This window comes from Thunnus thynnus, chromosome 23 (genome assembly GCF_963924715.1).
Source record: "Thunnus thynnus chromosome 23, fThuThy2.1, whole genome shotgun sequence".
Classification (NCBI taxonomy): Eukaryota; Metazoa; Chordata; class Actinopteri; order Scombriformes; family Scombridae; genus Thunnus; species Thunnus thynnus.
The window spans coordinates 22,276,445-22,299,661 of record NC_089539.1 but is presented as its reverse complement, the minus strand read 5'-3'; the positions used below and the strand labels follow the sequence as shown (position 1 = coordinate 22,299,661).

Here is a 23,217-nt window from a genome sequence, read left to right as displayed (position 1 = left end):
TATAGGATCCAATCACTCATATTAAGAATCTGATTGAGAAAATACATCTTCAGGGCCTTTAAAATTACAAGTAAGATAAACTATTGATGAAAAAACAACCTGGCTGTGCAGGTTTTTACAGTGACTGTGGTCATCCAGTGTAATGATATGATGATGTTAGAGGAATAAACCATATCAGGATATTCATGGAATTTGTTTATAATAATAAAAATGAACTTAATTTAATAATACAACGTTTTGGTCCTCAGACCTTCATCAGGCAACATTTATACATACAAACAAAACCAAAAAAACCCCAAAAAAGTTTCTTCTTTGTATGAATTTTTGTCTTTTATCTTGTCACTAAGACTTCATGGTGTGCTGGAACTTTATTTTGAAATTTTGACATTTAATAATAAAATGATAAAATAACGAGTGTTGTCCTTTACGTTTGTGTGTAATCATGTGAGCTGAAGACAGATGAAGAGTCTAAGATATGAACATATAATTTAATTAATATATACATACAGTATATTATGGACTTGTTATATATAGATGCATCTGTTACCAGATTCATAGCTTTCACACACACACACACACACACACACACACACACACACACACACACACACACACACATAAGCTTAAACTAATTATTATATATTTTGGCATAAAAATGTACAGTTCCAATGTAAAGTGTAATTTTCAGCTTTGGCAATAATTTAAGCTCAACATTCCTGTCAAAAAAGTGTATTTATTTATTTTTATTAGAGAAAAGGAAGAAGACGGAGTGCAGGAGGGAGAGAGAGAGATCATGTGAAGAAGAGTGTGACTTTGGACGAGTGTGTGTGTGTGTGTGTGTGTGTGTGTGCGTGTTAATGACAACAAAGACTTGTGTGTAAGTGAGAGAATAAGTGAGAATCCAAGTATAACTGAATGACCTTGATCAATTGAGCATACGTCTACCTGTGTGTGTGTGCACGCATGCAGACATACGTGTCATTTGCTTGCGTGTGTGTGTGTGTGTGTGTGTGTGTGTGTGTGTGTGTGTGCGTTAATTACTATTCTATTCTATTACTGTGTGTGTTCAAACATCAGCTCCTCATTACTCCTCGCTGACCTCAGCCGTTTTAATTTCGCTGCTCAAGTTTTAATTTCAAACTTTCTCATCTTGGGAAACTCTCAGAGCGGAGAGAAGCTCCTGAATAAATTCACCGGAGACTTTTTCCTCTTTTTAAGAACATATAGCTGCATGAGCTGCCTTGTTTTTCTTAGTTATGCAACACTCCTCACCAGCTTCACTCACACATCTCTCATATGAGGTTACCAGCAGATTTTGTGGTCTAGTATCACAGCTAGAAATGTATTTTCATATACTTTCTATGTTTATCATCACTTCCAAACAACATGATCTCTGTTTAGTTCAGATTGTTTGTGTCGAACCACCGTTTTAAAATCACAAACTAGGAGCTGCAACAGAGACAACAGTCCCAAACTCTCTCATAAAGATGCAGCAGATGAATCTGCTTGCTTGCTGAGGTCTAACTTAAAGAGATCTGTGTTCAGAGAGAGCCGGACTCACCTCCTTCCTTACAGAAAGAAACTGCAGTCATCTCACAGGATTTAGAGGTAATGAAGTCCAAATGAAAACATTTAGAACTGCCAACGTGCAAAGTGGTGCAATTATTCAACGGTGATTTTATTGTATTTGGTGAGTTTAGGAGGTAAAAGTATCTGAAACAGACTGTGATAAACAACAAACTCAAATCTGAATAAAATCAGAAATGAGCAGAGCTGCAGACTTGAGATTCGGACTCGAGTGCAGACTTGATTCCCTCGAGACTTCCCTAAAACACTTCAAAGCCAAAGCCTCATGTTTTCAGCAGATAATAAGAAATGATAAGACGGTGGCAGAGAAACCCCTGTCTCTCTTAAAAAAAATGATGCTCTTATACAACTAATTTGCAACCAGATAATAACATTTTGCTGCCAGGGATACTTTATAAAAAATCAACATGATGAAGAAACATATCTGCAAAACTTTCACTGTCAACACATTTAATTTGTTTTCCTACAAGATGCACTCTTGGCGTGTAAAGCGTTATTACTTTTAATGGTTTTGTTAAAGATGGAGCAGCGGCTTGTGTGTGACATGAGATTAATCAGATCATTATTCATCTATTGTTCATTTTTAATAACGTTTCAGTACAGCGAAAAAAAAAAAAAAGAAGGGCAACATTTACATTTAAATTAACTACTTCTTATGTTTTCAAACATATCAAAACAGAATAAATACATAATAAATATTAAAATCGCTGTATTAAAAGCTCACTTATATGCAGACAGTCATTTTAATTGAAGAAAATAAAAGAAATACAGTAAAATTAAAAGTAAAATTATTTATCTGCAAATCTGCACAACACCTGTTGGCTTTTATTCTGAGTGTTTGACGATTAGCCTCCATTATTTACCTTAATATTGATATAATATAGCCTAATATAATAATATAATGCAATACAATATGGGAGGCTCAGGGTGCCATGGCAACAAAAATGATAATAATTGATTAAATATTGAAAAGTCAGAAATTAGCTTACTGGGTCCATAATCCATCATATATTTTGTTTTTTACTACTATGGCTGCTGTAGTGTAAAGTCTACATAGATACAATATGATTCATTTATGGATTACAGACATCAAATCCAAGAGAGAACATGTTAAAGTCAGAACACTTAGTGTTCAACATGGTCCCGAGATATTAAAAGACAAAGACACAGCAAGAAACGGAAGATATTTAACATAAAACTAAATTAAATTCACCCATCTCACTGTTTCCATGATCTTCTTTTAGTAGCCTAAACCTTCACAAACATCCAGCTGCTCATCCTGACCTCCTCCCTTTAACAATGTCACACTTCCTTGATTGGAGCAAATGTTGCAATAAACATAATGTAATCAATGCAGCAATTATTTTATCTCCAACACGCATCTTGACAAATGAGAATAATATAAATACATCTTGCAGGAGACACGTAGCTTGCATATTTAAAATCACTGCACTGATAGGACTTTGACTTGTATTGGACTCGGCCCTCAACCTTGACATGGACTTGACATAAAGTGGCTGTAAATCAATATTTTTTCATAATATTAATGCATGAGCTGTAGTCTGATCTGATGTACCTACAGAGAATTATCAGCAACTCTGCAGCTCCTCTCGGCTTTAAGGGGCTTTATAGTGATTTTCAGCTTATTGTTTAGCTGTCCGGCTGCAGTTTTACTGTTTTGGTTCATTCTCAGCGCTCTAAAACCCCCCGACTGTTCACTACCTGCTCAGCACCAAACAGCAAACAGACACAGTTAGCAACTAGCTGGTGAACAGCTAGCTAAAAGCTAGCTAAAAGAGAGTGAATATTGGACTTATATACATCAGGTAGATAGAAACATGAATCCACATGTTGCTCTGTAATTGCTGGATGTGGAAATAAGCAGCTGTTTGCTAACAAGTTCAACATATCAACTTTTAAAAGGTGATGATACGTCACAACTTGTTTCTGCTGCCCCCAAGTGGCCAAAAAAAAAAATCAGTTCATGCAGCTTTAACCCTTTCATGCATGAATTATGATAACCTCAGTCAGGATTTTTTTCCTAAGTGTTTTTATTCCTCTTTAGGCATGAAAAAACATATTTAATATTTAAACATGCATTTTTCAAGGAGTTTGTCCAACTTAGTGGACAGATGATTAACTGTCATTTTCTCCCAACATAAAATCAATACTTGGAAATTTTAACAATTGTATTACTCCTTAGTTGTTGCTTGATGTTATTTATGTTGTTTATTTACCTGCAAGGGTCTGTTACTATAGAATGATTGGCAAGATGTTCCTGAGTTGTAGAGCATTTCCGGCCGGCAGGCGGCCATCTTGGTTTTGAGAAATTCGTGTTGCACTTATAAAGGCTGGCCAATGGATGGCAGCGTATGGGATGACACACTAGAGTCCGTTGTGTTGGCTGATGTGCAACTCTACCATTAAAACCCCATGCATATATAAGAAAACGGCTTTTGAATAGCTGTCCACTGTAGTGACCGCTATGTATGAAAGGGTTAAATGTTCCCGAAAGGGCTGAAAACATCTCTGGAAGTAACCAGACAAATATAAAACCCATTAAATCTATACAGTTGCACAGGTTATAAATTATTTACATAATTTATAACTTGACCTGATTGTAATTATCAAGCACCTTCATGTCTGATGAGGAAGAAACATTTTACTGATCAACAATCACTAACGTTACAATCTACATACAGGATCAACCCGAGCGGCTTTAATGTTTTTATTCCATTCAAAACTTGTTAACATTTGACTTCTAAACCTCAATTAAAGAGCTCAGACTACCTGATGAATAAGCATCATGTGTCTGACAGGCATGATGGGAGGGAAGGTCAGTCAGCAGTCTGGCGTTATACATCTTGAAGGACGACACGTCTTTCTGGCAAATAAGCTCTTTGATCAATTTCTCATTAATTCAGAAAGTTGAGCCGTCAGGTTCTGATGGAAACGATGCAGCACTGTATCTAAAATGGCTGCCGCAGCATTTTGATTTTGAATTTTTGAGTGTTATAAACTTCGATGCTGTTGGCTGTGAACATTTTTTTTTCCTGTGCTAGATCTTTTTTTTTTATGCGAGTTGAGAGAAAAATGGTCTAAAACAGCATTTCAGTGACCATCAAGGGGAAACTGAAACACTCGACTGAAACTAATCGATTTTATTTTAGGGTTATGAGCTATTTAAGGTCACATGACCACACGCTGTTCGACTGTAGAAACAGCCTTTAAATGTATATCGGTGGACGGATGATTTAACTGACAAGGGTTTGTTTTACTCACCAAAATCTCTCTAAACGATGTAATTTGACTGTTCAACACTTAAAATCCAGATAAAAGACAAGTTATTACCGTAGAAGTTCAACTTTGTGAGCAGCAGCGAGTGATTTTCAGACTCTTTGCCCTGAGTTTTGTCTCTCAGGCTACACAGAGGTTGTTCTTTTCTTAAAAAACAAACTTTTCTGGGAGGTTGATCTATATTTTGATTTACATGTACAGCTTTTATTCTCCTAAAAAGATGCTTAGACGGTAGTAAAAAAATGATTTTTAAGCAGAATTAGTGTATTAATAATGCAGCAATTTACATATCATGAATATTTCGTTATACTATAAATTATTATTAAGTCATGATGTGACTTCCTGTCTAGACTCTGTTCCACCAGCTTCTGTATCTAAACGTAATCTCTCATTCAACATTTATTTTATCTGTTCTGTCTGAAAACAATGAAGCTGCAGTTTATTTTCCATATTCTGAGCAGCTGATATAAGAAACTGAAACCTTCTCGATTTTAATAAAGTTAAACGATGATTACTCTGTGAACACAGGAAAAAAACTACAAGTGCTTTCTTCTCAAGTAATTTTTTAACGTTCTAGTTGTAATTTCTACTGTCTAAAAACTCTAAAAACTACCTGCAGCTCACTCATAGACTCTTCTGTCGAGTCGTGACGTTTAGCCTGTGAACATCTAGGACTTATGGGAAATGTTTGTTGTTTGTAAATAACAATATTAGATAGTTGTTTTGAAGAAATACCGTCCTCATGTCAACATGTGTTTCCAAAGCTGGATTTTTAGTTATTAGTGTAGCTTCACATGTTTATTGGATTTTTAATGAGGTTTTCTTACTTCTTGGAAAACAACCCGGAAGTTCTGCTTTCAATTCTTTTCTCTGTTTGCTAGATTTGAAAAAGCATTCACATTTTTTTGTCCCTCCACTTCTAACATCAAACCATCACCCCGATTAATATCCAGCTGTCATCAGGGACACAAATCACAGGAGACGCCAGCGATACACTATGTGACTTTAAGTTAAAAGGCCAATAATGACAAACAGTCTTCATCTGAACCTAATTTAAATGAGCACTGTTGGTGTTGTTGCTAATGTGTGATTTACTGAAACAAGCTGCCAGCAGCAGTTTTCTGGGTGTGACGCAACATTTCCAAGAAAGCATCGTTTCATTTCATCGGAGCTGAATCAGCTCGCAAAGCTGATTGCGAGAGCCGACTTTCAAAGGAACAGTCAGCACAAATATTGAATCTGTGCAATATACATCTGGATTACATCCAAATATTTTAAACTATAATGTCACTGTGAATCAAAATGTTTTTTTTTCCTCCCTCTGTAGCTCCCCGCCCCCCCCCCCCGGCGTCCCTGGAGGTCCACAAACCAGAGGTTAAGAACCTGTTTGAAATGCTGCTGACACAGAACCCTCCAACTCTGAGAGACTTTCAGGAGGTTTGTCTGGTGTAAATTAAGCCGAGCTCAGCAAGAAGTGAACTTTGCCCGGGGGGGGATTTCACTCCAGAGAGAAATATACGTGTACATTCACACTCTCAGTCTCTCTCTCATACCTGCTGCGTCTTCTTGCAGCTGATGCTCCGAGGGTTGAAGCCCTCGATCCGAACACACTTCTGATTGGGCGACCACAGCCAGGTGTTTTCCTCGTCTGACCTACTGCAGTCCTGCTTCCTGGTGCATCTGTGGGTCAAGCAGCCGGTGACACAACATGACATCTCATTAATTAGTTTATGTGCAATTAAATTTTATAGTACTTTTACTTAAAGGAGGAACAGACTTGGCAGAAATGGAATATAATATTCATAAGTATGTTTTAATTAGTGTATAATCACTTAGAATGAGCCCTTTATATCTACAGAGGGAGCGGGTCCTCTTCCACAGAGCCCACCATGTTTCTACAGTAGCCCAGAGTGGACAAACCAAACACTGGCTCTAGAGAGGGCCTGTAACATTTTGTGCAAGTTTTGTGGCCACTACAGGTTCTCATACATGCTAGGAAGGGGTATTTAGTTGGTTACAGTCTGCAACCTCACCGCTACCACTTCATCCTACATGCTGGTCATTTAAAAGGACAATTTTTCAAGTGTATCTTAAAACAACATTCAGATGCCCATATGAACACTGAAAGAGTGACTCACTTTCCCTCCAGGACACACCAGCCACAGTACGGATCCTTGATGGAGATACAGGAGTGGCAGTCTGTCTTCAGGTGGCAGGCCTGGACCGGCACCTTGTTGATCTGCATAGATATGACGGGCTTTTATAGGTTACTGTGAACAACATGCAGGAGCTACGGGTAATCATTTAATTATGACAAAAATAACAAACAAATCCATCACTTCACAAGAACTAAAGCACAAGCATCTGTTCTTATTCAATGATCAGTTACAGTAAATGGTGAAGACATTAATAGTTGCTAATATTAACATTCTGCTAAATCTTCAGCTTGATTTATGATTTAGAAAACCCCGTGTGATCATTCTTCTTGTTGTTTTGTGTTTTTAAAAGAGTATTTCTGATGCAATCGGTGTGTCACGTGTTTTGGATTTGTACAAGAGACAGAATATTGTTTTGCTTTCACAGCTGTCGGTTTTGATGCGCTGCCTAAATGACGAATCATGTGTTAAAGGGATAATTCGGTTGTATTACCTGCAGTGGATTTGGGGTCGGCACGCTCCCAGTTTGGAGAAGCAGGCAGGAGTACTGGCACGGAAGCTAAGCAGTGTACTACTGTGAACTGGGCCAGCAGCAAAATGGTTTTAAGCCACCTATAAAAAGGGTCCACCTCGGAAAAATCAATATCAGTTTAAGTGCTGCTATACGTTTTACTGCTGGATCCGTCCACAGTAGTACAGCTCCAGTACTCCTGCCTGCTTCTCTAAACTGGGAGTGTGCCGACCCAAATCTATTATAGGTAATACACCGACTGTGGATAAGTACCTCATACAACCCCCCATCAAAAAACCCAAACTATCCCTTTAACAGTTAAACCAAAGATATGTGATACATTTAAGAGTTATATGTGAACAGGTTGTACAATATTATATACAGTGGTGGAATGTAATGTAAGTACATTAACTCAAGTATTTCAGTATAATTTTATTGTATTTTCATACTTGATACTTCTTCACTACATTTCAAACGGAAATATTGTACTATTTACTCCGCTACATTTATTTGACAGCTTTAGTTACTTTTCATATTAACATTTTACATAAAATAACACATTGATGGGCTTATAAATGTCACTGCATTGTTAAAGATTAAACATTTTATCTTGTGACAAGGTTTTTACCTGTGTGTATTTGTGTCTCTTTGTCATATTTCAGATGTCTTTGAGTTGTTTGCACTTCCTCCAAAGAGACATTTCCCTTAATAACTGTCTGGAGCCCAAAGAGGTTAAACTCTCCAATATTTCACAAAATATGCAAAGACTGAAGAGAAATTAAAGCAAATTTATGTAGCAGAGCTTTGTTTTTTCTTCTTTCCTACTCGATCTATCATGTCACAACCCCTCCGATTTATCTTATGACCCTTATAAAGCAGTTCAAACTAGCTTCACCTCGAGCAGCTACTACTATAAAATGCTGCTTTTATGTATTGACTCATCGGTATGAACAATAAAATGTATTTAACATATCGGTCACAGCCCGATTTTCTGCAAAACGAGTACTAGTTGGTAATACTTCTATACTTTTACTTAAATAGGATTTTAAATGCAGGACTTTTACTTATAATGAAGTATTTTTACATTGTGGTGTTGACACTTTTACTGAAGTAAAGGATCTGAATATTTCCTCCACCACTGATTATTTCTCAAGTGGTCTTTCTTGGGTTTTGCAACATGAAACGTATATAAAACCAGTTTGTACATGACTACATACACTTCCTTATTTTCTTTAATCACGTGTAACATTTTCTTGTTAAAGAGGAACGTCTTGATGTTATTTTGGTGAAGTTCCTCTTCCAACCAGCTGTGGAAATAATTTTCCTCCCTGACAAGAAGAGTCAGTCTAATAAATTTAAATGAGCAGATGGAACAAGCTCGAGTATCGTCACTTGACTTGATCAAAGTGAATTGCCCTCTTGAAGTGCATTCTAATTAATTCATTTCTAAATCAATAACATCAATTTCACCTCGGTGTGGCGGGCAGAGAATGATGGCGACCGAGAGATGAAAGGACAAAAGAGAGAAAGACAAATGAAGAGAAGAGGCAGAGAGGAAAACAAAGAGAGAATAAATCAATGACTGACTTGTGTGTGCCGTAATGTAGACGGATGTATTGGTGTTAGTCGAACGAGTGAATAAATGATCAAATAAGACAGACAGAAGAGAAATGAAAGACTCATTAAAATCTCTCACCTGACAGATGAAATGAAAAAGGTAGATGTAAGCAAATGAATGAGTCCCTGACCTTCTTTGTGTGGCGACACAGAGGTGTTAGATGGATGGAAGGAGAGCGAGAGAGAAATGGATTTAGTTAAAAAAGAAAAAAATCAATCAGTCCGTGACGGAGTGAGTTTGACCTTTTTCTCCGTGGTGATGTACAGGTGTTGGAAGCTGGAATCGAACAGCAGATTCTTGTTGACCTTGCCTCCAGCGCCTCCCGCGCCTCCCAACGGCCGGCCGTACACCTCTGGGTGGTCGGAGAGATGCGCCTTGAGCACCTACAGAAACACAACAATTGGGACAATCAATAAGAGATGGACAGAAGCCAAATCACAGCTGTTTAAGAGTGTTTTGTTCATTATTTCCTTTCACATGTGAGGGGAAGAATTTCTCATCAGTATTAAGGCTCGAAACAAGAATTTTATTGATAATTTGGCCAAATCACTGTTGTGTCAAAAGGTAATGAGACACTTTTTTTTGTTTGAGATCATTTCAGTAAGAGTAATTTTACAAAGAAATCTCCCATAAAACAACATATGCTTCATCAAAAGTCTACAATTAAAACAAGCCCATTATGTCCAGGGAAGTTATCTGTAATAATTATGTAACTGATACTAATATTATTGAAATTAGAGACAGTGTTGATATGAGTTTAGTTAGCTGTGTCGAGTTTATACACGTGTTTATTTTCTTGAGCTGGTCAGTCTAAACCAAGTATATTCATTCATTACTTATTAATTACTGAAAAGTCTATTCTTCATGTTTGCAGAATTGTACATTTTTGATTGATTGTCAGACTGTGATTGCAATTAATAGGAATCAATTAATTCCCTGTAATTAGCACCAAATTACAAAGTCTTTTCTAGTGTCACCCAAGTCCTCGCCATGCCATGCTAAAACTAGGAAAACCTCTTTATTTAGACTTTTTTCAATGTAATATTAAAATATTAACCACAACTCAAAGGTCCAATCTGTGATTTTTGACAGAATAACTTTGAGGTATGTTCACATACACTATATAACAAGACAAACTGGTAGTTAGACTGGTAGATTGAGGTTCATTAAGACAATCTGAACACCTGATTTGTTTCAGTGCAGTCTACAGAAAGAATAACAAGTTAGCTAGAGAGCTAACTAACCGGTGAGCTAATGAGCTGCTCAGTACTTTTCACCTGATATGTGTCATTCATGATGTCAGTAAAATGAAATTATATCCGACACTGCAACTTCACTGATATAAGGCAGGTCATAGTTGAGTTACAGGCAAGAAGTGTCTTATAATGTGGTTGGAAGCTGTGAGCTTGATGCGGTCGGGGACCTTTTGACGACTGACAGCAAACAAGACGATGTCCAACTGTCTTTATAAAGCTCTGACATTGAAAATGTCATGTCTTTATAATAATTACTGAAATTAAATATCTATTACAGAACCTTTTCTGTTTCATTATGTAATTCTTTTCAGTGACCCAGATACTGTTATGCAAAATGACTCAAATTTAATTGGTCTTTTTGCCCAAAACGTAATTTAATGTTCAACTTTGTGTAAAAAAAAAAAGAAGACTTAATGAACCTAGATTTTGAGCTCCATCTGAAATCTCTGGTTTAGTCATGCTTTTTCCAACTAAGAGTACAAAAAAAAAGACCTTCGCTTAAGTGTGAAGACTTGGAAAAAATCCCTATCTGACCACCGTAACACCTTTTCACATGCCTCAACAAATCCTGTCAACAGCTCAAACCTCTCCAGAGTTATAAAGCAAGACCTCTAACAAGAACTTAATCAGAAGTTTCTCTCCATTTACTCTTTTAAGATTGAATTTAAAATGTTTACTTTTGACATACAAAGCATTACAGTGTCCTTTTTATTTCAAGGATATGTTGTTCTGACTTAGCACACTATTAGCAAAGGACATTCATCATTCACATCCCTTGAGGCCTCAAGGTGATGAAATTGAAAAAAAAACCTCTGACTGGACATAAAGACTTTTTCTATCTATTGCAGATAAACATAAAAGGTAAAAAAAGGTGTCAAAAGACGAAGAAGTAAACAAGTTAAGAAAGAAAACAGGATTTGCGGCTAAAAACACTGACTGAATGAAGAGTCGGTCTTTACCTCTCCGGTGGCGGTGCCCAGGAACGCCACGGTGTGTCCCATTTCTACAGCCACAGCGATGGCAGTCAGGTGAGCCTGGCGGACCAACCGGGCCTCAGTGGTTAAGGCGAACTCGGCTTTGCTGGCCAACGGGGAGGGCAGAAACTCGGCTCCACACTTGTACTGCTGGGCCAGGTCCTTCTGATGGAGCATCACAAGTAAAACATTCATATTAATATAAAATATTGACTCGTTGTCAATATTTGTCTCTCTCCTGTTTTAATCTCTTGTCCCTCTATCAAACACACAAACAGACTTTCTCACCTGACTGCTGATGCACAGGTCGTCAGTCTTGGAGGAGTAAGGCAAGTAGACAGCAGCCTTCCCATTAATGATGCCGCTGTTGTTGTAGCACGCTCCTATTATCTCCAACAGCCTCTTGTTTATAGAGCGCAGAGGGTACATGCCTACAAACAGGAACGAAAATACTGTTTGTACCTGCCTACAGTTTCATTTGATCCACTTTGCACACATACATGTGATGAAAGATACACCTGAGTCTGTGTTTTCTAGCAATCCAAACAATGAAATATCAAAAATCACAATCCAATTATTATGAAGAGCTTAGACTGTAAAATCCTTTTTATGTATTACAAGAAAATGTGACACAAATTTATGACCACTGACTTTTTGCCATTTAAGTTGTTTGTATTTCTGCAGCGCCACCTACAGGTGCTTTTCTACAGGACCACTCAGGATAGATTTGTCCATGTGTTGTCTAAATTTGGTTACAAGAATTGCAGCAAATTTATGTCAAATTGGCCAAACATATAAGAATTCAGAAGCCAATTACAGCACAATAACTGTTTTATACAAATGTGTTAATTACCACATTTGGCAAGGGTGGTGAAATACAGATATTGAGCCATTTTTGTTTATTTTCCAAATTTTCTCCAAATTTTTGATTTTTTTTTTTTCAAAACAAAAAGGGATGTGGTTTATCGTTTAATATGCTATTTTCTCAATTAATCGTTTAGTCCTTTGGTCTATAAAATGTCAGAAATGGTGAAAAACATCACTTTATTTCCCAAAGCCCAAGATGACGTCCCCAAAGACTAAAGAAACAAGAAATTTTTTTCTTTAAAAAAGGAGACTCAAAAACGATTAATCAATTATTAAAATAGTTGGTGGTTACTTTTTTGTCAATTGATTAATTGACTAATCATTACAGCACTAATCTAGTTTAAAAAAAAAAAAGACTACTTCAGTTCAGGTGGTTTGCGCTAAAAGGTAAAAGGTGTTTTATAAACGGCCACATTGCGATGGTGGTGGATCTAAATCTGCATCAAGAACTAATACGAGAATAATCAATTCATTTTCAAATCACTATTCTTATATTTTACAATTGTGAACCAATGCAAAGATTCCAAACATTGATTCTTGTATTTGGTGAATACTTTGTACACCATCGCCCAAAGACTAATGTTAGCCAAGTGGAGACCAGCACTAAAAAACAAACAGTAAGAGACAAACTTAAAAATAAATCCCTTTTTCCTTGATCCATGGACATAACTTTCTGCAAATTTTCATCGAAAAGTTTTGCCAAGTTTTGGAGACATTTTGCCAACTAACAAACCTCAGCCAGCCTTAAATATCAACACCTACACATGGCTGAATGGGTTGGATCTTCATCAGAAGTGAAGGTGACAAACAGCACTTTGTCCGAGGTGGAAACTGGTCCATACTGGCCTGATTTGGTCATACTCTGGGCCAAAACCTCCCCCGGTGTTCCTACATAGGCAGCCTTGAAGGAAAGAAGTAAGAGGTAAAAAAGCTGAAGGTCAGATATTCACTTAAAATATGTATTTAGTTGATGCATCAGAGGTACAGGGAGACTGGGGACCCAATAAATTGAGGCTATTTCAAGTTCAACAGCACGTTAAATCCAATTTATAAAGTTTCTCACAGGTCAAGACCGAAGCATTCTCAAAAAAGGCTCCAATTTAAGACAAACTCATCCAAACGTGAAATGTCCAAATGTGTTTTTCCAAGTCGTTGCTGCCCTTTTAATAAAAATGCTGACAGCTGATGCCGCCGCTGCAGAGTGCATCATCATTACCTGAGCTTTGTTATACTTGTTCGTGGCGCTACAGTTGAGCTGCAGCTCGGCGTAGGAGTAATAGCCCTGGTCGTTCTCGCACATCCTGGAGATGAAGGTGAAGTTCTTGTTGTCCTGGAAGCCGAGCGTCCGCGAGAACAGGAAGTAGACGAAGTTGCTGTCTTTGAAGGCGAAGCGGAAGTCGTGGAGGTATCGCAGGACGAAAGGGTTGGCCTGAACAGCCGAGGCCTCGATGATGCTGTCGAAAACGACCCACTCGCGATAATCCTGGAGGATGCGGGTGGAGATCAGCTTGGTGCTGTCATGGCTGCCGTAACCTTTACCAACCTAAAACGAAAGAGACAACAAGCTCAAATAATGCAATGAGAGTGGAAATTATCTTGTTTTTATTTTGGGGACATTATGGGGGTGTCGAGTTTGAGTCATTGAGTGGCATTATGGGAAGTGTAGGAACCTTTTGGGAGCTTGACACATACTAGGAACTAAAAGTCTGACACTGAAAAGTCCCCTAACTTTATGAAAGTGCAATATTAGATGACTTAAGTACTTTTTAAATTATTTAATGAAGAGATTTTTCTTGCATATTCTTGTATTTTGGGTAAAAATATTTCCTATGAACGGAGAGACAGATGAGAAGATAGATGCCAATTTTCCTAAAAAAGTGCCTAATGTAAAAGGGCCTTTGGGTAGTTATTTCTCAAAATAACATAAACTCCACATTAAACAACGGGTCATCTTTCTGGAGGTCTGTTGGAGGCCCCTCAAGGACCACATCTGGTTCCTAAACCCCACTTTGGGAACAACGGCCGTCCCTCCTTCCTCTGCATCCGCAGAGAACATTGCTGTAGCGGGATAAACTTTTATGCATTCACACAATATTTTCTAATGAGTTTAAGATCATTATTTTCTGATAAGACGCCCTGAACATTTTTATAATAAACCATCACAAACGAAGCTTCCTGCATGTTTCTAAGGAAATTGATAACTCAGGGGAAAACATCATAAAACATCTTGTAAAGTCCGATTCACTGTTACTGTGCGAAGAAAAATATTTCATGATAACTAACAAGAGAGCTCATTTCCCATATGGTGGCCATTTTAATTATTTTGTTCTCACCAAATTGCAGTTTTATTGTGTTAGTTCCCATAATAGCACAGATGGCGATCATTTATTTTCATTTTTTAATTTACCTCAGGAAATAATGCGAGGCAATCTTGACTGTGTGTCTGAATTTGTGTTTTTTTTTTTCCCTCACCAGGAACACGGTGAAGTTGGTTTGATCCTTCATGTAGTATGACATCACTCCCACCACTGAGACGCTCTCCTCGGCGCTCGCCACGTACGACTTCTCTCCTTTGGTGTCGCTGAAGTACAGCAGCTCTTCCACGTTGCTCAGGTTCCTCAGCGAGCAGATGCCTCTGAAGATGCTGCCGCAAACCACCAACATGTCTTTCTCCTTGTAGACCAGGAGCAGCTTGTTGTGATTGTCGGTGTCCGTGGCCTCCTCGCAGGCGTCAGTGACAGGCGGGGTGCAATGCCGGTTGTCCCGTTTGGGGCCCGTCTCGGTGCGAGACTCCACATCCAGGTCAGGGTTCAGCTGGTAGAGGGCGTTGACGGCGCCGACGTACAGCCGGCCCGTATGAGGATCCGCCACCACGTTATTGATCAGACTGTCAGAGAGGAACTCTGTGCTTTCACTGTGGGAAGGGCTGAGGTAAACCGTTGCCAAGGCGACCAGGAAGTGCCACGCCCACCGCCGCTCCATCATGTCTGGTGGAAGAAGACAACAAAAGAAAGAAAGGGGGCAAACAATTTATTTACTATATTATTTAACAGTTTAAACAGCGAATAGCCACATGTAAGGCTGCAATTAACTATTATTTTTGTTATTGATTAATTGCTGATTATTCTTTAGAGTCTATAAAACTGTATTTATAATAGCACCTGATAGCTATAAGGTATTTGCTGATACCAATATTTGTGACCAGATATATGAGCTGATATTCAAACAAGTTCAAACAGAGTTTTTTTGATGATGCACACGAGCGAGGATGTTCTCTAGATACCAACGAAATGGGGACCCAGTCTTAAAAAACACTGCTCCATAGCGCTACTCGTGGTCAAAAACTCCACAGGGTACCTTTAAGGGTTTAAAGTAGTTTGGGGCTTCATTTACACCTGATACATTATCTAGATGATTATATCCTATCTTTGCAATTATTAAAATGCGTTCTCGTTTTCTCAGCTGTGCCTGCATTGTGATTGGATCTCAATATGCTAGCTCAACTAGCTGGGAGGAGCTAGCAGACTTGTTCCAGGACAAGAAAACTGCAGCCACGAACCGACGTCGTTCGTTTCTACATCACTTTTTGCGAGGGTAGACTTCCAGCTGCTAATGGTAGTTTTTGCAGGATTTGCTTTAGCAGGCAGGAAGAGGTGGAGCTATGTGACCTTTCAACTTACACCAGGCTGAGATCTGATCACAATGCGAGCCTGAACACCTCCAAATGCTGATTCGATTGATTAGACACCGCACAGAGCTCACAGAGACGAAGGCTCCTGTCCGTCCAGGTCCAGCGACTCTGACCATGACTTTCTTTATTAACATTAGCCGTCAATCCACTGAAGCGTGGCAGCTTAGGGGTATGTAGTCGTAACATTCACACATCATGTTCTTCATCACCGTCAGCTTCAGCTCTGCTGCTGTTTGTTAGTAGTGATGTGTAGAAGGTGTGTAGAGCAACAGTTGGTGCTACTGGCCTGTTAGAGCCCAGTATAATTGTTTTTATGTTAAATTTATCTGCCTTTTAAAAATGAATTTAACTGTCAACACCCAGCAGATAACACTCACTACACTATTCTCTCACTCCAGAAATCTATTGATGAATTTCACCAGGAAAACTTCATGAATTTTCAGAACATGAATGTGTGTGCAGAATCTAAGAGACACTGAGCTGCATTTAAAGTGATTTCCAATCTTAAACTTTAAAGAACCTGCTTCTGTTCACAGAGTTTAAACTGCAACATACGGACCAGTGTTCAGAGAATAAAATCCAGAGGCAATTAAACTATATTTAAGAACTTAAAGTTGGATTTCAGGGAACTTTGTTGATGCCGTTTACAGTGATATTTTTAGATATGATAATTTGATACCAGCACATCCCTACTTCTGAGTGCATTTACACCTGCATTTTTCCTTATCCTGATAACATATCCAGATTACGAGTTATTGGCAGGTGTAAATGAGGTATTTAATTCAAGTGTGTGTGGCGCTGAAAGCCAATGAAGTGATTTAAATACCGGAGCAACATGTTCGACTTTGCACGTACACTTGAGGACAATTTGAAAAGCCTTCCTCAATTTAAAATTCAATAACTGGACTAATTATTTCAGCGATAAACGTCTTGAATTATCTACATTCTGTAAACTGTTTTTATGAACTTGTTTTCTGACAAAAAAAAAAACAGTCCCGACAATAAACCCTCTGAACCTGAATCCAGAGACAAAGACAGTCAGTACTTGTCCTCTATACAAAGCAGACTTTCAGCACTCTGACATTGCACTGTAGGGCTCAGCACCAACAGCAGCAGAAACTCAAGGAGAAACGAATGAACGCTAAGAGCAAAGAGACGGAGAATAATGAGGAGCTTCTCATTAAACCCAGAACATCCTTTACTGGAGAGAGAAACGAGGGAACAAGTGAGGAGGAGGAGGATAAGGAGGAGGAGGAGGAGGAGGAGGAGGAGGAGGAGGAAGTGGAGGAGGTGGAGGTAACGGCCTCAAAGTGAGAGTTTTCTGAGGCAGATTAGATTAGCAAAGACAAAGGAAGTAAGTGTGTGTATGTGTGGGAAGAGAGAGACTGAGTGTAGCAATTAGTTGTCTGACATACTGAGTTTCTCCTTCCATTAGTCTGGATGGGTGTGTTTAATTATAGCTGTGGCCTGTGGCTGTAAAACAAGGCTCTAGTGTTCGGTAACATCACGCTCACTGTAATAACTGCACAAACATCCCTCTGCTCTAATCTTATGTTGTTTAATAGCGGTGCAACCATCAGGTTATTCTCAGCCGATCCAGATAAAACAGAAATATTCATACAAGTGTTTTTTTTATCACAGGAGCATCTAACTAACTATTTACATACATCCTCTAAAAGCTTTCATGATCAAGCATTTCACTGGTGAATCACTGCTTTTATAGCAGCTATCAGATAGTTCTGATTAGCGGTCAATTGACAGGGGGGGGAGGGGGCGGAGGGGGGGGGGGCTTCCCTTGTGTTTTCACTCTCACCAAATTGAATTTGCTTCAGTTCACTTCATTGCAAAAGGGATTTATTAGCATGAAAAGACTTATCTTTCTACCCCACCTGCTCGGCTAAATTACCTATCCACAGATATCAAGAGTCAGGTGGTCTTAATGGCTGCAGTGCAGAGTTTTAGAAAGTGGAACAGTGGAGGAAAAAAACATGCACAGACATCTGAAAGCCTTTTTTTTTGTGTGTGTGTGTGGTGGTCTAAGTTTTGAAATCTGACATTGTGTGACACACAAAAGAAGGAATGTTTTTGGTTGAGTCGAGTCTATTTTTGGTCGACTGCCCACACAAATTGTGAGGAAATGTTGCAATAACAAAAAAAAAAAGATGACTTGTTGCTTAAAATGCCTTTCTTGCAAAACTATTTTTCCCCTCAAGTCTGCTGTGATGAGCTTTAATTCTTCTGACCTTTTTTTTCCCAGGCACACACAAAAGTTGAGACAAGTTTTTTTTGTTTTGTTTTGTTTGCTCTGCCCGTCAATAACCTCGCCGTCATCGCGTATTTGATCTGTCTGTGTGATCGTCTCTAAAAAAGGTCAAACGATGATGCATGGGCTGGCTGTTCGAGCCTGTTAGTCAATCATAAAGTTGGTTGTTTTGATCTTCGTGTCTCCTTCGTGTCCTCGTTTCAAAGTGAGCAAGAGACGCTGAAGTGTGAGGAGGAAAAAGCTTTGGATGTCAAAATTAAAACAATGTTAATGTAAATGCTTCTTTATGGAGATATAATGTCGACATGGTGGTCAAAGACACTGTAATTGGACTGGTTTGCATTAGGGCTGCAACTAACAATCATTTTAATTACCTATTAATCAGCTGCTGATGAGGTTCTTGATAAATATTTTGTCAATAAAATGTCATAATTTCCCAGAGTTGTCTTCCTATGTCTTGTTTTATCTGACCGACAGTTCAAAACTCAGAAGATATTTAGTTTACTATCATGTATAACCAGACCAGTTAAACATACTGGGCTGTGTAATGGGAAATTGCTGAGCACCCAATAAACACACAAAGAGATGCATTGTTAGGTTATGAAATAATGTATTCAAATAGTACAATCAGAAGTATAATGCATCATAGTTCTGGAGACAAAGATATATATACCGCCTAGCTAAAAGTCGGCACTTAACCAGTCCCTTAAATACTACTACAGAATTTAAAACATACGTTTACTAACCTTACAGGTCAGCAACCAACAAGTCAAAAGTTCAACTAACCTAGAAACAGTCTTTCTTCACGACCATATATGACAGTACATAAGCACACACCAAGTAGCATCACTAAATAACATTATTAAATTAAGGACAAACCACAGTATCCTCTAAAAACTGATCAGATTTACACATAAACATCTACATAACTATAGTTTATATTTATAGTTAGTTTATATAACTAGCAATCAGATTGGTTGGCTGAACTTCTGGTTAGATGTTTTACAGTTTATATATCGACAATCACAATATAAGTCAATTTAAGACTGTAGGAGATTCATAATATTTGGTATAAATTTGGTTATTCTTCCTGCGCTGTCATCTGGTGTCGCCGCGGCTCTAAAGCAGTGAAAAGGTTAAATCATACGGTGATCAATGAACCAGTTTCTTTCCGTCTTGAGCCCTTTGAAATGTTATTTTGAATGTAGTTATGCCGCCGGATGAGAGCGCGGCGGATCAACACCTCCATCGCGTCTCTTGACTCATAACCTGCCTCGCTTTCATGTTAACCCAGCCTCTGTTTACCTGTCATCTGGCCGCCCCTCTGATTAAATTTCATATTTCTCTTTCTCCTATAACTCTATAAAAAAAAAAAAAAAAGGAATATTGATGACAGGTTTATTCACCTTCTCTGTCGCTCTCTCTCTCTCTGTCAGAGGGCCTGTTATGGATGTGTGCATCTGCCCCATCAAAGGAAAATCATCTCTGGTTTCCACACAGGATCTATCTCTCTGTTCTCCGCTAAGCCATCGTGCCCCCTTTTCTTTTTTTTTCTTCTTCTTCCTGCCTTATTTTCATTCTTTCATCCTCCTGCTTTGGTTCTTTAAGCCCGACTGGTGTCAGCCCATGAATAAACTGGGTGTCAAAGGTGTAAAAAGGGGTGTGTGTCTGTTTGTGTTATTCTATCTTTGAGAGCAACGGTTTGACTTTAAAGTCTTTGGGGTAGGTGAGGCTGAGGACTCTCATTTAAAGGACCAGTGTGTAGAATTTAGTGGCATCTAGCGGAGCAGACTTGGCAGAAATGGAATATAATACTCATAAATAGGTTTTAATTAGTGTATAATCACCTGAAAATAAGAATAATTGTGTTTTTGATACCTTACAATGAGCCCTTTATATCTACAGAGGGAGTCCGTCATGTTGCGCCGCCATGTTTCTACAGTAGCCCAGAACGGACAAACGAAACACTGGCTCTAGAGATGTCCTTTCGTGGCCACCGTAGGTCTTCCTACATATTTGGCGCATGGATGTATAAAGAGAACTGGATACAGGAAGCAAATTTGACATAGCGGCCAAACTGTGTAATTACAACGTCATGCGATGCACACTGGCCCAAAAAGACTTTTTCCCATAGACTTACATTGTGAAAGAGACGTCTGTAAATCAGCGGATACATTTTTCTGAGCGTCACAACCCCTGCGAAATGACTTGTCTCACTATCAGAATTAAATCCGTTCGTTCTGATCACATTTCAAAAGCCTTAAAGAGCCGCATGATTGAATTGTTTTATCCCCATTCAAGTTAGCCGGAGGGCTAAACTGGAAGTAGCCGACTCGGCCGGCGAAAGTCACTAGTGCACATGCTCTGTGGGCCGCACAGTGCGCAAGATCCGGGTACTTTCATACCAAGAAGTTGATTTTTTATTGCTTCATGCGCCGCTGAGCAACTCCTCCTCCGACTCTGTGTCCAGTTCTCTTTATACATCCATGGTTTGGAAGCGGAGGGTGAGGGGAGAGGGGTAATTCAGTTGGTTGCAATCTGCAGCTTCACCACTAGATGTCACTAAATCCTTCACACTGGTCCTTTAAATGTATCATTACAGCCACAGCCAAAGTAGAGAACAGGAGGGGGGGGGGGATACAAACAAAAGGGGATAAAATGCAAATGTAATGGATAAAAGAGACTAAGCTAAACACACCAAGACACACACACGTACACAGGAGAGAGAGAGAGAACAGCAATCTGTGACTCATTAAAATCCTGAGTGCATACTTTGTAGAAGTCTTGAGCACTGACCCCTCTGCTAAAAAGTTTCTAGTGAAACTAAATCCAGGAATGTCTGCCGAGACTCCAGCCAGGGGAATAAAGCCTGGCTGATTTTCTCTCTCTGCCTAACCTCTTTAAGCTTTTCTATTTCTAACTTCTCTTTGTAATTCACATTGTTTCACTCTCTCTCTCTCTCTCTCCCTCTCTCTCTATCTTTGCTGGCGTGTCTCTCTCCCTTTCTCTGTCTGTCTTTATATCCTCACCCGCGGGAACGAGTTCAAACAAAACCGGTTTTCTGACACACAGGATCCTCGGGGACAAACGAGATCTGAAACTCCATCTACGGTTCTGTCTGTGTGCTCGTCTCTCTGACGGTCTGTTAACCCGCCTGTCCGCATTACCCGACTGTCCGCATTACCTGTCTGTCCACATATCAGTCTGGGTCGGATCCACCTGAATCCTTCAGGGCAGACACCAATATTTAACCAAAGGTAACATTTAAATACATGACAGGTCTGGTTTCTGTTCCAGTTGAGCTGTGAGCTGATTTGATAAAGACATGTGAGAAATTGCCTTTGTCATTGTGCAACATTCCTGGAAATGAACCAGTTTGTTAAAAGTCCCAGATACATAATTCCCAAGAGGAAAACGCAACATTTATTTACTTTCTAAATGATGCGATGTAACCAGAATCGCATGACCAGTGGGAAACTTTTAAGGAGAATAAGACTCAAAAAGTTGAGTGTTAAAGTTCACTCTTGATCTGGGAAAAAATAAGTTTGACAAAAAAAACTTTAATTCTGACTAAAGATGAATTTATTAGCTTTTTTTCTGGAGCGTTCAGCTACATCTCGCTGTCTTCACAAGTGGATGGCAAAAAAATATATAAATAAAAGAAGCAGTTTGGTTTAAAACTAATTCCCGACGCACCCAAACGTTGTCGTTTCCTTCCGCAAGAAGACATTGATCATAGAAGTTTTCTTGTGGTGAACACGGCTCATAAAATCCCTCCGCTGGCAGACATAAAGACAAAAAAAAGGTAAAAAAACATAACAGGAAAGAGCTTCTGATTGTGCACCAACATCCCTCTAAAGAAGGTAAAAACTAACATACAGTTAAACTACAGAGGGGCAGAGTTGATAATGGTGTTTTCAACTTCCAATTTTGATTTTAAAAATTCAGATTTCACTTCCTGTTTTTTTTAATAACAACTTAGTATTTCACTTTGGTGGACAATTGTCTGAACATGGACTGAGATATCCTGACTTTTGTTCCATCATATGGTTCAAGTTCATAAAACTCTGGATCCATAACAAACTACAATAGTGTCTCTTTATTACATCCTGTCTGCCTTCCAAACAACACTGTTCAAACTCTGCCTCCGGGTTCAAACGCAGGACTTCTGTTCTTCTCCAAAGCTGAACAATTGATGACATTAGCAGAGTTATTTTTTCTGACTTAAAAAAGCCACAAAGCCACAAAAGACACTTTACAACTGTTAGAGTCAGTGTGACTGTTTAAATCTTTGGTGAAGTTAGTATCTGGACTTCAGACCAGTAGGGGGCGACAACATGGTTATGGTGTCGGCTCTCACTGTTTTACAATATAAAGCACCTTTGACCTCTGAACTGTAAGATAAAGATGAATCCATTAAACTGGTTGGTGTTTGTTCAGTAAAGAACAAACTCAAACTACAACACTACAACTGTTTTTACAGGCTGAGTCTTAATTCAGCTTCAGTGTGTTGCAGGTGTTGATGAAACAAACAACTTCACTGATCACTAGAAAACTTCTGGCTGTATTTAAAATCCTGACAAACACTTAAATATTAAAGGGAAACAAACACTGGCGTCAACATGCGATGATGCACACAGTCAGTACTTCAGTAAACTTCATTTCTAAAGCACCTTTCAGAAGGTGCTTTACAGACAATAAGATACCAGGGAGTGGTCCAACATAGAGAATACAACTAATATAAAAGAACAACATAAAAGCCTTTGAGTAGAAATGATAAAAGAAATATATAATATAATATAATATAATATAATATAATATAATATAATATAATATAATATAATATAATATAATATAATATAATATAGAGCTGCAGTGAACAGTCGATTAGTTGCCATCTATTAATATGATCACAAATCACTATTATGATCATTGATTTACTGACATTGTGGGTGTATGTGATGTGCTGTGTGTAGCTTTGTATTTTGTATGGTGTC

At 38.6% G+C, this 23,217-nt stretch overlaps 1 protein-coding gene across 4 annotated transcripts in view; it reads right to left on the bottom strand.

Moving 5' to 3' along the window:
* The window catches only part of LOC137176124 (plexin-B2-like), a 206,942-nt gene that overhangs the window by 42,702 nt on the left and 141,023 nt on the right, over nucleotides 1-23,217 (bottom strand). For all 4 annotated transcript variants that reach the window (XM_067582193.1, XM_067582196.1, XM_067582194.1 and 1 more), the window contains 8 exons: nucleotides 14,739-15,253; nucleotides 13,483-13,809; nucleotides 13,029-13,167; nucleotides 11,688-11,830; nucleotides 11,385-11,564; nucleotides 9,412-9,552; nucleotides 7,023-7,123; nucleotides 6,438-6,564 (listed from right to left, as the gene is read on the bottom strand). In XM_067582193.1, coding sequence (XP_067438294.1) covers nucleotides 6,438-6,564; nucleotides 7,023-7,123; nucleotides 9,412-9,552; nucleotides 11,385-11,564; nucleotides 11,688-11,830; nucleotides 13,029-13,167; nucleotides 13,483-13,809; nucleotides 14,739-15,251 — 1,671 coding nt within the window. In that variant the 5' untranslated portion in view covers nucleotides 15,252-15,253. The remainder of the gene's footprint in view (nucleotides 1-6,437; nucleotides 6,565-7,022; nucleotides 7,124-9,411; nucleotides 9,553-11,384; nucleotides 11,565-11,687; nucleotides 11,831-13,028; nucleotides 13,168-13,482; nucleotides 13,810-14,738; nucleotides 15,254-23,217) is intronic.